The sequence below is a fragment of the Schistocerca cancellata genome, chromosome 2 (assembly GCF_023864275.1).
Source record: "Schistocerca cancellata isolate TAMUIC-IGC-003103 chromosome 2, iqSchCanc2.1, whole genome shotgun sequence".
Classification (NCBI taxonomy): Eukaryota; Metazoa; Arthropoda; class Insecta; order Orthoptera; family Acrididae; genus Schistocerca; species Schistocerca cancellata.
Window position 1 is genome coordinate 741,194,117 of NC_064627.1, and position 16,874 is coordinate 741,210,990.

The following is a 16,874-nucleotide window of genomic DNA, read 5'->3' on the forward strand; positions in this document are numbered from 1 at the left end:
ATAATTTTGTAATGTTCACTTGGTACATTGTCTAAAACTGTTTCTAATTCCTCGTAGAAAATATCTTTTTTGATGTCATCGCTTTCTTCGGTTGGGGCATGACAATTTATATATGTGAGTTTGTGTTTTCCCGTGTCTATGGTTAGGAGTGAGATTCTGGGGTTGATTGATTTAAAATCTATGAGAGTGGTACAGAGTGATTTCTTTGCTGCAAAACCAGTTCCTAGTGAGTGGTTTGTTTCTGAGGCTCCATGGAATATGACATAGTTTTCCATTTCTGTAGCTCCGGTTTCTGTCCACCTTGTTTCTTGCAGGGCCAATAGATCAATTTGATACTTATCTGCCTCCCTTACTACACATTTTGCTGCCGCAGGTTGGTATAGGCTTCTGACATTCCAGGTCCCTAGTTGTATTTCCTTCCATAGTCCTTGTTCTTGCTTAGGTCGTTTTACAGAGATCAGTCCTATCCGAGGCTCTTCTGTGATGCTAGTACCGGTGATTATTTTTTCCAGGACGGGTTGGTAGCCCGTCGCCAACCCCCAACCTGGAGGACCAGGATTTTTCATTCGGGGTCTTCTCCCATAGAAAGATGGGCTTCTCCATGCCTATAGAGGTCTTTCTGCCCTTTTGTACATATACCAGGGAATGACAGGAAAAGGAAATGGTGAGGACTCTCTTCAACTATTTAATAGCTATTGTTATAGACAATTGCATCTTTTGATTTCTTTCATACAGTTGTCTCTATCTTCTCATCCTTTACTTGTATATATTTCTTTTAACTCTACCAGTTTCCCCCCTTCTTTCCCTCCAGAAACAGGAATCATTTCCAAAACATATGAAACCTGTTAATTTCTACTTTTTGGTTGCCTGTAAGGGTTTCTGTAGCTGCCCCTGTTCTAGTTTGTGTGTATGTGTGTGTGTGTGTGTGTGTGTGTGTGTGTGTGTGTGTGTGTGTGTCTACATCTACATCTACACCTACATTTATACTCTGCAAGCCACCCAACGGTGTGTGGTGAAGGGGTGCCACTGTGATTACCTCCCTTTCCTGTTCCAGTCGCATATGGTTTGCGGGAATAATGACTGTTGGAAAGCCTCCGTGCGAGCTCGAATCTCTCTAATTTTACATTTGTGACCTCCTCGGGAGGTATAATAGGGGGAAGCAATATATTCAATACCTCATCCAGAAGCACACCCTCTTGAAACCTGGGCAGCAAGCTACACCATGATGCAGAGCGCCTCTCTTGCAGAGTCTGCCACTTGAGTTTGCTAAACATCTCCGTAACGCTATCACGATTACCAAATAACAGTGACGAAATGCGTTGCTCTTCTTTGGATCTTCTCTATCTCCTCGGTCAACGCAACCTGGTATGGATCCAACACTGATGAGCAATACTCAAGTATAGTGTGTGTGTGTGTGTGTGTGTGTGTGTGTGTGTGTGTGTGTGTGTTTTTGTGCCAGGATTGAGGTTATTAGTGCCCTTGCTAAAATAATTTGAGAGGTATGAAAAATGAAACAGTAAAATTCCATTTGCTCACTGCTGTAGTTATTCATATTTCAGTAACTAGTAAGCTCACATTCTCTTCCATCACACACAATCCTGGCATAACAGAATTACAAGTGAGACTAACTATCAAGCTCTTCTTTTCAACAGCATTCAGCACCCAGCCTATTGTTCCATCTCCACCAGCAACAAGCAAACGTGTTGAAATTCCCTTCTCATTCAAGAAGCAACACCACTCAAGTGCTGCCTCTGGTGAATGTTCAGCCAAGTCAATAACCTGTGCTGGGTTTAACAGGTGACGAAACAAAGCCAGAACCATTCCACCATCTTTGTTTCCAGACTTCTGATTAGCTGTAACATAAAAAAAGGAAGGCAGAATAATGGTACTGGTTTTTAAAAATGTAAATACACCATCCATTCCTGTTCTATTCTACTGTTTTTTTCTCAATATTTATGTATAAAATATTTATAAGAAACAGCTGGTGTTGAGCTCCATAATACACAGAACATTATTTCTGGACTTAAATAATTTAGTGTTATATACCACAATGACAACAAAATATCTTCCTCTTATGAATATAATTCACCCATAATTAATAACTAATACATTAATTACATATCACTTATTCTGATGTCACTTATTCTTATCCTGTATGCTCTTCACTATGATGATAAGTACACTTTGCATTTTGTTTGTTATCTACTAAAAAGTACACATATACGACATGTCAACAAAGTACAGTACTGAGACTGAGACATTCAAAAGCTTGTTTTTTTTCCAGACAGAATTGCAAGCTCTGTGTTCCTGACCAAGGTGTCAGAAATAGAATCTAAAATCATTTGTCTCTGTCGGCTGAAAACTCTTGTTGTGCCATGCTGAAATGAGAGTGTCTATTCACAATCCTATCAGCTGCTAGCTGAGAAGTGTAATCCAGTTTCTTCTTGTAATGGGAAATATGCCAGTATAGATTTTTTAACAAAATCAAAATTCTTTTTGTGGATGGTGTGATGAATTTTAGTAATGTGTAAAAGTGTGTTGTAAGCTTCAAGCCGGCAAAACAAATGTACACGATGAACAAATGAGTGGGCATGCCACAATTGTGACTGATGAGATGGTGAACAATGTCAAAGAAATAATTTGTGGTGGCCATCAATTGACTTTGGGTGAGGCAAATGCAATGTTTTCAGAAATCTCCAGGTCTCTTCTGCATGAAATCATTACTGAAACTCTTGTTTTTCAAAATGTGTGTGTTATGTGTAAACCAAAACATTTCACAATCAACACAATGTCAACAGAGCCACATCTTCATGTGAATTTCTTGAGTGCTTTGAATTAGGCTTCATGTGAATTTCTCGAGTGCTCTGAATTAGGAAGTGACCAATTCTTTAAATCTATTATGACTAGCAATGAAATGTGGGTGCCCCACTACATCTCTGTGATGAAAAGACCATCACTGTTGTGTAGACCTCTCTCTTTACCATCAGTAAAAAATTCAAAACCATCATTTTGACCTAACAAATCATGGTGTCTGTCTTTTGTGAGCATATTCCCAGGGAGAAACAATTAATGCTGCACAGTTATGTGAAATACTATAAAAACTACAAAGAGTGATGCAGAACAAAAGAAAGGACATGCAAATTAAGGCAGTGAGCTGCTTGTTAGACACTGTATGTCACCACCCATTCAATGCCACAAAGAAGCTCATTCCATTAGGACATCATCAACCCCATTGTTCACAGCCCTGATCTGGCACCGTCAGATACTCACCTTTCCATCTCTCTGAAGTTGTTCATGGAAGGGAAAAGTTTTCTACTGATGATGAGGGCCAGAGTGCCATCAAACAATGGGCCAAAGAGACAGTGGAATACTTTTTGGTGGAGGTATCACAAAACTCATCCCTTGGCTCACAAAGTGAATTCAGAATGAAGGTGAATGCACTGAAAAATATTGTTTGCTGTACAGCTGTGTATTTTTAAATTTTTTGTAAACATATTACCTTTTTGATTTTCAAATAATTAAGTATTGTTAATTTTTGGACTGTCTCCTAACTTAACGAAGTTAGTGGATTCTTCCATTGCTACTTAGTGGAGACTATCGCACAACCACAATCAAAAAATCTTCTGCAATATTGTAGAGCACTCACAGATTGTGTTTTAACTGATATGTATTTACTGTGGACTTTTTTGCTAATGCACCATTCTAGCAGACTGCTAAAGATTTAGAAAATAATGTGGACAAAAGGTTATTATCCAAAGTAATTGAACAGAGTACTGCAAAATAATATGCTTTGGGTCACTTTGTGTAAAGTTTATCAGTTCTGTCCGTTAAATAATTAGAGGTGTGTGTGTCTGATAGGCCTAAAACCCTTAAATTTAAAGTGAAAAACCTGAACAGAATTTCACTGCCTATCCCATTAAGATTCATATTCAAATATGCAGTTCATGGGCATGCACAGAAATAAATAGGGGCATGGGAAGTGGATATTTCCCAAAATTGCCATTTTTTTATATAAATGGGTTGCTCAGTTTTGAGATGTGTCATGCCACAAGAACTAAATTTTATGGGTGACACAAAGAACTTATTATATCCCAGAGGACTGATTGTTATCCCCTCACTTTGAAGTGCATGAGAATTCTGTAATGAATAAAGCTTCTGTTATCCAGACTCCGTGACTGGGCAGTTTAGCTTAAGCATGCAAATTCTAAAAAAAAGAGCTACCAAAGTTTTTGATTACCTTTATAGGGATTTGCCAGTGACCTCCAATGGGAGTGTCCCCACTGAAATTTGGGAAAGATTGTCAGCTCTGCTGCCAGCAGAGTTATACGGTAGTGAGGAAATAAAATACCCACTATGAAAAAAATAGTTGGACTGGACCTCCAGGATGGGGGTTGGGCACTGGATTAACAACCCGTCTCATAAAAAGGAACCTGTTATGAAACATCAAGAATGTGCCTCGGATGAAAATGGAAATACAGAACATCAAAAATGACTTATGATTGCAAAATGGAACATTAGAATTTTGGCACCATCTGGGAATTTTAATATTTTGTCAGAACAACTCAAAGGTTGTGTAATGGATCTAGTTGCACAACAAAAAACAAGACATCTAGGAACAGAAAAGCTGGAAACAGACCAGCACATTCTATACTACAGTGGATTGGCAGATGGAAAATTCCAAAATGGAGTATGTTTCATGGTCAGTAAAAGAATAGTAGTGGCAGAAATTGATTTTCAACTAACTGATGAAAGAATAGCTGTTATAAGACTAAGAGGTAAATTAAAAAATATAACAGTAATTACACTACATCCCACAACTGATATAGCAGAGGATGAAAAGAAAGACAGTTTCTATGAAATATGATGCTCACTGTTGGAGACCCAATGCTAAAGCCAGCAGGCTGAAACATTTGGAAGCGAATAGTGGGAACAGAAAGATTGCACACGGAAAGTAGAGGTAATGGACAGAGACTTCTTAGCTACGCTAGTGCAGCCAACCTAAGGATTATGAGCACATACTTTCCTTTGAAGGACATTCACAAGGCAACCTGGGTACCACCGGATGGTAGAACAAAAATCCAATTAGACCACGTCTTGGTAGACCAAAGGCACAAAGGCAGTATAATGAATGTGGAAGCCACAATAGGAGTCAAGGCAGGCACAGACCACTATTTAATCATGATAGAGGTACAACAATGGACAGTGATAAGAAAACCAAGTGGAGGAAATAGTATAAAAAATGGAATATAGATGTGGACAAATTGAAAGGTAATGAAAAGGCATGGAAATGTATCATTAAGCTGCAAAACAGATTAGAGTTTTTAACAATGGAAGACAGCCTCGACATTGAAGGCCAGTTGGAAATTCTAAAAACAAATGTGCAAGTAGCTGCAGTAGAAGAGGCTAAAAATCATAAAGAGCTACTGAAGTGTTTGCTTACCTTTGTGGGGATTTGCCATGGTTCTCAGAGGAATGTGAGCAAAAAGTGAAAGAAAGGAAAGTAGCAAAGGAAAAAAAACCTACATGAAGATTTCAACAAACCCAAAGAAGCATGTGAAAATGCTAACAGGGAAACAGGATCACTCTCTCTCTCTCTCTCTCTCTCTCTCTCTCTCTCTCTCTCTCTGTGTGTGTGTGTGTGTGTGTGTGTGTGTGTGTGTGTGTTTTCTACATCTCCTCCTAAACCTGTGGACCAATTTCAACCAAACATGGTACACATTTCTCTTAGTGTCAGGCTACAATCGCTGTGGGGTAAGAGCAACGTACCAACCACATTTCAGGAGAGATGACATTATAAACAATGAGATTGTGAAAAAGTGTCACTTTGCACACAATATTAATATTTATTGCTTCTGTGCTACCACCTCCATTCACAAAAAATTTTGCAGACAGCATGCCACTAAATACACCTACAAAATTATATCATGGTACCACACAGTTCAGGAGATATGGTGTCATCAACATGGAGATGGATGAAAATCGCTGCACTGAGCACAATGCTTAAGTTATTACTTCTTGGTTACTAACTCTATTTGCAACACATTTTGTTGACAGTACTCACATATGCCACTGACTGTACCTACAGAATTATATCACTGTTTGACCCGCATCAGGAGATACGATGTTATAAAACATTTACATGTGTGAAGAACTGCTGCATCACGTGTGATGTTTAAATTTCTTACTTTTTTGCTACTAACTCTATTCACAACATATTTCTCACACACACAATCCACATATGCCACTGAATGTACTTACACAAATATATCATTGTATGACACATAGTTCAAGAGATATGACATCATAAACACTGAGACGTGTGCAAAAATGTTGCATCATGCATGAAGTTTAATACATTTACTCTTTACTACTAAGACACTCATTCAGTCAACTCAACTTAAGGAAATCCCTGACATCTAGCAGTGCTTTTGATAGCTTTCAACTATGAAATGCAAACAGCTAGACGAAAACAATAGCCATCTATAGAGCTATGAAGAGGTGTTGCCATAGAAATGTTTACAAAATGATGTTGTAGGCACGCAAAGCAGCTGCACCCAGTGAATAGAAACTGTCTGGGATCTTCTCACACTGAGTCTGCTGTATAATTTCTAAGGTGTTTTCACAAATACATGCAAACAAAATTTTTTCGATATCACACTACAAACACAGTTCATTTTTTGTTTTCATTTCTAACAGAAAACTGGCAAAATGAATACTTAGGCACTGCTCGGTTTGTCAGCTAGTTAAAGATTGAAATGCCAATACGGTTTTGGAAAGAACAAAAGGTATGGAAATGTGGAAGGAATCTTTTGAGGAACTTTTAAATGTTGAAAATGGAAGAACAACATTCATATTCATCCAACAAACTATCAGCCAAAATTTTATCAAAAGGAACAAAAATTAGGATATTACCTGTATTACTATATGATGCAAAAATATGGAGAATAGGTATGTATACAGAGAGAAAGATAAAGGTCTCTGAAATAAAATCTGTGGAAGATATATGGACCATTTATGAGAGAGAAGAATGGTGAACAAGAAAAAACTGGAAGCTGAGGGAGCTTTGTAATGAACCTGATATTATTGTGGAAACTAGAGGTGGAGATGGGTTGGGTACAACCATACAAGAAACGAGGGATCAAGGATGGGAGAACAGTCAGAGAAGAAAGCCATAGGGCAAAGACCTTTAGACAGACTTGTAGAACACTTTACGAGCTTGTCATGTTGTACATATTACTTTTTTCATTCTACTGATTTAGGAAGGAGTACAGACATTTCCCAGCTATGGAAAACATGTACCACATTTGTGTTTTCATTAGCTAAAATGAGAAGATCACAGGAGTAAAACCAGGCATCCTCCACTCACCAAAATATAAAACTGTCTGTTAAGGTGAAGAACACTAAAAGTTACGTGTCACATAGATTGCATGATCTTGCCAGAAAAGTCAGTTATATTTGCATCTGTCCAATTTGAATTTCATCTCAAGCGAGCTGCCACAATGATGTTTATGGTGGATTTCACAGACTAAAGGCAGTTATCCTTCACTTCCAGCCATTCTAACTGCCACTGATGCAAGATCCTTTACTTTAACAGTGAAGTAATATATGAGAATAGACATTGTGCAGCAGTGTGTTTACTGCATATCTCCTGAGCTTCCACATCAGCTAATTTAATTCCCTGGATTCCCATGTGCCTTAATGACATGGACTTGTTTCTGTGCTGGGTACATAAGGTGAATGGCCGGTGGGGTACTCCAGGAAATGGAGCAGATGAGGAGCTTCAATGCGCAATCACTTTTTACATTGTCTGGCACCACCAACCTCACTTTTAATTCTGCATCATGTATACAAATACCAAATTGGAAAATGAAAATTAAGTGCACAAATATTAAAAACTAATGAGTGGAATGTTTCTCCCTTGTTTAGACCCATAATTGCAAACTGGCAGACAGCAATAGCACTTTGTTAGGGCTTGCTTGTACTGCCAACATGTGCTCTAATTATGTGATGGGGATAAATGAGTCCATTCCTGGATGAGAAACGCAATTTGGCCGACGTCCTGAACCACTGTGAGCAGCCCCAAATACCCTCACATCTTGTGTTTGATAACCCAAGAGTCATTCCACTAATTATAGGGAATCCCTTTGACTAGGAAATGAGAAGAAACATTTGTCAATTCTCCAGTACAGTGGTTAGAAAAAGTGCAGTCTACTTATAGGACAACAATTATCAATAGATAAACAAGGGAGCGAGGAGGCGGGAGGGGGGGGGGGGGGGGGCACGTGAGGCTTAATAGGTTAAATGGTTTCAAGGCATGAAGAGATACATTTAATGCAGTGAAAATCATATTACAAATGTAAGCAAAGAGGTTCACACTGTGATCTCTTAACACGAAAAATTACATATCTCTACTGTCCTTAGTTTATCATACCAGCTACACACTACAACTCCTTGAAAAAACAACTGCGCTGAGTAGAAACATAAGTAAGTGTATTTTAAAGTATCACAGGAAATACACTAACTTGATTCACATTCAGAATTTATAGAGAACAAAAGCACTTTGTTCATTGTATAGACTAAGAATATGGTTGACACTGCAATTGTGGAGACATGGTTCATTAAGTTCACTGTGAAAATTAATTATCTTATCATGTGGCACAATGATGCTGTATCTGCTGAACTCCAACAAGATAGTGACTTTCTTTCTGTCTCATCAACAGTTAGAAATAACTTTTATTAGGAGGTCAATAAAGCACTAAAATTCAGCATTCAACCAGATCTTGAAATTTACCGACTTTAGTCTGTAAGGTGTGGGATAATCTGAAGGACATACTGTATGTCACAGAGGCATGCAAATTGAATATTGTGAGAAGAGAGATTATGATAATCCACTAATACATTACATACAGCAGAGATGCTGAGTTGCAGAAAGGCACAACAAAAAGGTTGTCAGAAAGCTAGCTTTCAGCCAACAAGGTCTTTGTCAAAAGAAGAAAACATACACACATGGACAAACTCACTTAAAGGCAACTGACACACACACGACAACAGTCTCTAATAGCTACAGCCAGACTGTGGGTAGCAGGGCATTATGGAAGAGGCAACCGGGTGGGGGTAAGGAGGAGGCTGGTGCAGGGAGGAGGAGGGATAGCATGGTAGGGGTCAGGGACGGTACAATGCTGCTGGCAGCAGGAAGGTACGAGGTGGAGAGTGGGGCAGCTAGGTGCAGTCGAGAGGTTAGATGGTGCAGGGAGGAGGAGGGATAGCATGGTAGGGGTCAGGGACGGTACAATGCTGCTGGCAGCAGGCAGGTACGAGGTGGAGAGTGGGGCAGCTAGGTGCAGTCGAGAGGTTAGACAGAGGATGGGGCAGAGGGTTAGCAAAAGAGGAGACAAGTAAAAAGATTGGGTGCATTGGTGGAATAGAGGACTGTGTAATACTGGAATGGGAACAAGGAAGGGTCTATATGGGTAAGGACGATGATTAATGAAGGTTAAAGCCAGGAGGGTTATGGTAATGTAGGACATATTGCAAGGAGAGTGCCCACCTACGCTACTCAGAAAAGCTGGTGTTGGTGGGAAGGATCTAGATGGCATGGGCTGTGAAGCAGTCACTGAAGTGAAGGACATCGTGTTGAGTGGTGTGATCAGCAAATGGACAGTCCAGTTGTTTCTTGGCCATAGTTTACCGGTGGCCATTCATGTGGCCAGACAGCTTGTTGGTTTTCTTGCCCATGTAGAATGCAGAACAGTGATTGAACCTGAGCTCTTAGATCACGTGACTGGTTTCACAGGTAGCCCTGCCTTTGATGGGATAGGTGATGTTTGTGACAGGACTGGAGTAGGTGGTGGTGGTGGGAGTATGTATGGGACAGGTCTTGCATCTAGGTCTATAACAGGGATATGAGACATGAGACAAGGGGCTGGGAGAAGGGGTTGCATAGGGATGGTCGAGAATACTGTGTAGGTTCAGTGGACAGTAGAATACCACTGTGGGAGTAATGGGAAGGATAGTGGGTAGACATTTCTGATTTCAGGACACGATGAGGTGAAGTTGAAACCCTGGCAGAGAATGTAATTCAGTTGCTGCAGTCTTGGGTGGTACTGAGTCATGAGTTGAATGCTCCTCTGTGAGCGAATGGTGGGGCTTTGGGAGGTGTTAGGTGACTGGAAAGATAAGGCATGGGAGATTATTTTTGTAGTCAACATCCTTCTTTCCTGTTCCAGTGGCATATGTTGTGCGAGAAGAAAGCTTATTGGTAAGCCTCCGTGCGACCTAGAATCACTCTATTTTTACCTCCATGGCCTATTAGGGAGGCGTACGTAGGACGAAACAATATACTGATTTATTCTTCTAGAGTGTAATCAGGATTTGTAAAGGCTACAGTGAGACCCTCGGTATATTTTGAGAGATGCGATGGCCACAGGTAGCTAGGCTGTACAGAAGGGACTTCTTGATATGGAATGGGTGGCAGCTGTCGAAGTGGAGGCATTGCTGGTGTTTAATAGGTACCATATGGACAGAGGTACTGATGCAGCCATCTTTGAGGTGGAGATCAACATCTAGGAAGGTGGCTTGTTGGGTTGAGTAGGACCAGGTAAAGTGAATGGGGCAGAAGTTGTTGAGGTTCAGGAGGAATGTGGATAGGCTGTCCTCACACTCAATTCAGACAGCAAAGATGCCATCAATGAATCTGAACTAGGTGAGGTGTTTCATATCCTGGGTGTTTGGGAAAGATTCTTCAAGATGGCCCATGAATAGGTTGGCATACGATGGTGCAATGCAGGTGCCCGTAGCTGTACCCTGGATTTGTTTGTAGGTAATGCCTTCAAAGGAGAAGTACTCTTAGTGAGGGCATAGTTGGTCATGGCGACTAGGAACGAGATGGTTTGTTTGGAATCCATTGGGTGTTGGGAAAGGTAGTGTTCAATAGCAGTAAGGCCATGGGTGTAGAGATGTTAGTGTAAAGGGAGGTGGCATAAATATCGACGAGCAGGTCACGGTGTGGTAACAGGACAGGAACTGTGGAGAGTCGGTGGAGAAAATGGTTGGTATCTTTTATGTAGGAGGGTAGGTTGTGAGTAATGGACTGAAGGTGCGGGTCAATGAGAGTGGAAATTCTCTCGGTGGGTGCACAGTAACTGGCCACAATGAGGCATCCTGAGTGATTCGTTTTATGGACTTTAGGAAGCATGTAGAAGGTAGGAGTGCAAGGAATAGGAGGGGTAAGGTGGGAGATGGACTCCGGAGAGAGGATGTGGGGTGGGCCTAAGGATTTGAGGAGACACTTCAGGTCCTGCTGGATTTCTGGAATGGGGCACTGTGGCAGTGTTTGTAGGTGGATATAACTGACAGCTGGTGGAGTCCTTCTGCCAGGTAATACTTGCGGTTCAAAATGACACTGGTGGAGCCTTTGTCAGCAGGTAGGACTATGAGATTGGGATCAGTTTTTAGGTGGTGGATTGACAATCTTTCTGCAGATGTAAGGTTAGTTTGCATGTTGAGGGATTTTAGGAATGATGGTGCAGCAAGGTTTGAGATTAAGAAATTCTAGAAAGTTAACATGGATGAATTGGGGGCAGTATCATGGTTGGATGGAGGAGTGAACTGAGTCAGGCAGTGTTCAACATTGGTCTTTGGTTGAGTCTTATTGGTATGGCTGGGGGCAAAAACATGTTTCCACTGTAGAGACCTTGCCTCATCATCATTCCCGAAATGCCTCAACATGCAAACTAACCTTACATCTGCAGAAACATCAGCAATTCACCATCTAAAAACTGATCCCAACCTCATAATCCTATCTGCCGACACCAGTGTTGTCTTGAACTGCAAGTATTACCTGGCAGAAGGACTCCACCAGCTGTCAGTTATATCCACCTACAAACATTGCCACAGTGCCCCATTCCAGAAATCCAACAGGATCTGAAGTCTCTCCTCAAATCCTTAGGTCCATCCCACATCCTCTCCCCAGAGTCCATCACCCTCTTCACCTCTAACATTCCCCATACTCCTACCTTCTACATGCTTCTGAAAGTCCATAAACCGAACCACTCAGGATGCCCCATTTTGACTGGTTATTGTGCACCCACCGAGAGAATTTCCGCTCTCACTGACCCACACCTTCAGTCCATTACTCACAACCTACCTTCCTACATAAAAGATACCAACCATTTTCTCCACCATCCCTCCATAGTTCCTGTCCTGTTACCACACAGTGACCTGCTCGTCAATATTGATGCCACCTCCATTTACACTAACGCTACGCGTATTTCCAAACGCCCAATGGATTCCAAACCAACCACCACCTTCCTACTCGCCATGACCAACTATGTCCTCACCCAAGATTCCTTCTCCTTTGAAGGCATTGCCTACAAACAAATCCGGGGTATGGCTATAGGCACCTGCATTGCACCATCCTACGCCATCGTACTCATGGGATATCTACAGGAATCCTTCCTAAACACCCAGGATCCGAAACCCCTCACCTGGTTCAGTTTCATTGATGACATCTTCACAATCTGGATTGAGTGTGAGGACACCCTAGCCACATTCCTTCAGTACCTCAACAGCTTCTCCCCCATTCACTTCACCTGGTCCTACTCAGCCCATCAAGCCACCTTCCTCAATATTGGCCTACACATCAAAGATGGCTATATCAGTACCTTGGTCCATATCAAATGTACCAACCATCAGCAATAGCTCCACTTCGACAGCTGTTAACCATTCCATACCAAGAAGTCTCTTCCATACAGCATAGCCACCTATGGCCGTTGCATCTGTAGTGACGAGTGTTTCCTCTCAAAATATAACAATGGTCTCACTGAGGCCTTTATAAATCATAATTACCCTCCCAACCTTGTACATAAACAGATCTCCCGTGCCTTACATTCAGCGCCAGGGTTTCAACTACCTCTCATCGTGCCCTGAAATCAGAAATGTCCTTCCGATTCCTACACAATATCCTCATCCATCCCTATACAAACCCTGCTCCCAGCCCCTTGCCTCATGGCTCATGTGCCTGTAATAGACCTAGATGCAAGATTTGTCCCTAACATCCTCCTCCCACCACCTACACCAGTCTTGTCACAAACATCGCCTATCCAGTAGCACAAGATTGTGGGATAGTTTGTGGAAGAAAAGATTTTATCCGTTTCAGTGCAGACATATCTGCTTGTGCCTGTATATGTGTGGATGGATATGTGTGTGTGTGCGAGTGTATACCCGTCCTTTTTTTCCCCCTAAGGTAAGTCTTTCCGCTCCCGGGATTGGAATGACTCCTTACCCTCTCCCTTAAAACCCAAATCCTTTCGTCTTTCCCTCTCCTTCCCTCTTTCCTGACGAGGCAACCGTTGGTTGCGAAAGCTAGAATTTTGTGTGTATGTTTGTGTTTGTTTGTGTGTGTATCGACATGCCAGCGCTTATGCTGGTGATCTGTAAGTGGGGCAGAATATGTAAAATCGTAAATTTCAGCATAGCTGGACCAGCCACCGGTCATGCAGCCACCAGGTAGGTGGGCAAGGGAGCCACAGCAGGTAAGTCTGGATTTATTAGGCCTTAGGGGGTGGAAGTGAGTTGGTTACCTTGTCAGCTAGAAGTGGAGTGCAAGGGTGCAGGCGGCAGTGGCTCAAAAAAATGGAGGAACCCTCAAATGGCAGATCATGGTGACTAAGGCGGTTGCTGCTGGCCATTCTGTTCAGATTGGTTGTTGAGGTAACCACACTGAGGTGACAAAGTCGTGGGATACCTCCTTTTGCGTGGGATACCTCCTTTTGCGTGGCTTAGGGCAGCAACTCAACATGGTATGAACTCAACAAGTTCTTGAAAGCCTCTTGCACAAACACTTGTCATGCTGCCTTTATAGCCATCCACAATAGTGAAAGTGTTGCCGATGCATGATTTTGTGCACAAACTGACGTCTCGATTATGTCTCATAAATGTTCCATGGGATTAATGTCAGGCTAACTCATTTGCTCAAATTGTCCAGAATGTTCCTCAAGCCAGTCGTGAATAATTGTGGGCTGGAAATATGGCACATTGTCATCCATAAAAATTCCATCACTGTTTGGGAACGTGAAGTCCATAAATGGCTGCAAACGGCCTCCAAGCAGCCGAATATAACAACTTACAATCAATGACTGGTTCAGTTGGGCCAGAGGACTCAGTCCATTCCATGTAAACAAAGCCCACATCACTAAGGAGCCACCTCCAGCGTGCACGGAACCTTGTTGACAAAGTGAGTCCATGGTTTCGTGAGATTTGTGCCACACCTAAACCCTATCATCAGCTCTTACCAACTGAAATTGGGACTCATCTGACCAGGACATGGTTTTCCAATTGTCTAGGGTCCAACCAATATGGTCACGAGCCCAGGAGAGGTGCCATAGGTGATGTCGTACTGTTAGCAAAGGCAATTGAGTTAGATGTCCGCTGCCATAACCCATTAACACCAAATTTCACTGCACTGTCCTAAAGGATACATTCATAATACATCTCACTTTGATTTCTGTGGTTATTACATGCAGTGTTGCTCGTCTTGTTAGCACTGACAACTCTATACAAATATTGCTGCTCTCGGTTGTTAAGTGAAGATCATCAGCCACTGTGATGTCTGCAGTGAGAGGTAAAGCCTGAAATTGGTATTCTTGGCACGCTCTTCACACTATCGATCTCAAAGTATTGAATTCCCTAATGATTTCTGAAATGGAATGTCCCATGCATCCAGCTCCAACTACCATTCCGCATTCAGAGTCTGTTAATTCCTGTGATGCAGCTATAATCACAACACAAACCTTTACGCACAAGTACAAATGACAGTTCTGCCAATGCACTGCCCTTTCATACTTGTGCACATTGTTGTTGTGGTATTCAGTCCTGAGACTGGTTTGATGCAGCTCTCCACGCTACTCTATCCTGTGCAAGCTTCTTCATCTCCCAGTACCTACTGCAGCCTACATCCTTCTGAATCTGCTTAGTGTATTCATCTCTTGGTCTCCCTCTATGATTTTTACCCTCCACGCTGCCCTCCAGTACCAAATTGGTGATACCTTGATGCCTCAGAACATGTGCTACCAACCGATCCCTTCTTTACTTGTGCATATGTTTGTATATGTGCATATTGCTATCCCATGACTTTTGTCACCTGTATGTAGGAAGAGAGTTAGCTGGTTTGGAACTTGTAGAAAGTTGGGTTTTTGCCAGCAAGTGTTCAAGTGAATAACTTTCTGTTGCACTTAGCAAAATTCTGGGCTAAGTAGGTATCTGGTATTGTGCTTTGGACTTTGAATTATTTTGGCTGCATTTAAGGACCGTTATGGATTAGCCCAATAAAACATGGGCACGACTATGAGAATTTAGATGTGTTAATCGCTATACTGAACTTTTAATACTTGTGAACTGCTAATTATTTTATGAACAGTTCAGCAGGAGACTTCAAATGTTGTGCACTACAGAGAGAAACATGTTGGTAATTACTGGCGAGACAAGAAAACAAATAAGGGATCAAGGGACAAACTGTAGTGGAAGAAGAAATTATAATTGGAAAATGATTCTGTAATGGGCAGGATGTGTAATGAAGTGGGCGTTTGGAAGAAATAAATTACAGCAGCAAATGTAGTTTTCAGAATCAGAGGCTCGCTCTTCTGGTAATAAAAGAGGAAACAAGCTAAATCAGACCCATTTTGGATGAAGAGCAGTAGGGATGGTGGGGAATAATATAACAATAGTGCTTGGTGACATCATCTTCATTTAACACAAAGTGTTAGGGTGTCATAGGTGGAGTATAGAAGCATGGCAGCACGAAAGAATTGTTGATGAGGACGTTTCCCTCTCCAGTGTACAGGGAAACTGACCTAATGAGTCAGGCTGTAGAGGATACCAGTAACTGGATAACAGAGGTCCCCAAAGTGAAAGGTGGTGGTGGTGGTTAGTGTTTAACGTCCCGTCGACAACGAGGTCATTAGAGACGGAGCGCAAGCTCGGGTTAGGGAAGGATTGGGAAGGAAATCGGCCGTGCCCTTTTAAAGGAACCATCCCGGCATTTGCCTGAAACGATTTAGGGAAATCACAGAAAACCTAAACCAGGATGGCTGGAGACGGGATTGAACCGTCGTCCTCCCAAAGTGAAACAGTTCATTCATGTCCATTTATGCATTCCAACAGTTTGGTGGTGGTCATACCTATACAGAAATGTCAGCTAATAATAAACTGCATGACTAGTTCCACATGTAATCCTATCTTTAATCTTTATGTTGTAAATGTTTTACATTTTGCCATTGTTTAGCTGGAGTACAGGTAAGCATGGACACAAGTTTTATGAAAGGAATGCTAACCTTACTATACAGATGGTTGTCTGGAAATGTTACCTAATTTCATGGGAATGTTGCAGAAGTTAAGAGTGTGACTTAAGGCAAGTGTTGGAGGCATTGGGAGGATACCAGAAAAGTATGGAAAACTGTCAGGCTCTGGTTGAGTAAGTCATAGCCCTGATATGAGGAGACTTCCTAAAGTACATCACACAAGACATTCCACATTATTAAGAGCACTGCACAACAGCAGCAGCACATTATTGGAAGAGAGTACATATTCTGGGTTTCCCATAGACACAATTCTGCTGTGGCACAGATCACACGTGCATCACACTGTGGAGTGAAATGAAGTGGCAACAGAAAATATACTCCAAACTTGAAGCACAGAGGACAGTATGATACTCGTTATCAAAACATTTAAGCTGTAGATTTGCCACAAAATTATGGTGGTATGTATGGACCAAATGCAACATCATGTCCAGCCATATTGAAATTGTGCCAACAATTTGACCAAGGCTGCAAAGAAGTGGGTGATGTTGATCAGGAACAAACAACATCAATACTGAGAAC

The 16,874-nt window shown here is 41.7% G+C and overlaps 1 protein-coding gene across 5 annotated transcripts in view; it reads right to left on the bottom strand.

The window, feature by feature from the left end:
* The window catches only part of LOC126162541 (diacylglycerol kinase epsilon), a 193,701-nt gene that overhangs the window by 101,249 nt on the left and 75,578 nt on the right, over positions 1-16,874 (bottom strand). For all 5 annotated transcript variants that reach the window (XM_049919116.1, XM_049919118.1, XM_049919120.1 and 2 more), the window contains one exon: positions 1,630-1,853. In XM_049919116.1, coding sequence (XP_049775073.1) covers positions 1,630-1,853 — 224 coding nt within the window. The remainder of the gene's footprint in view (positions 1-1,629; positions 1,854-16,874) is intronic.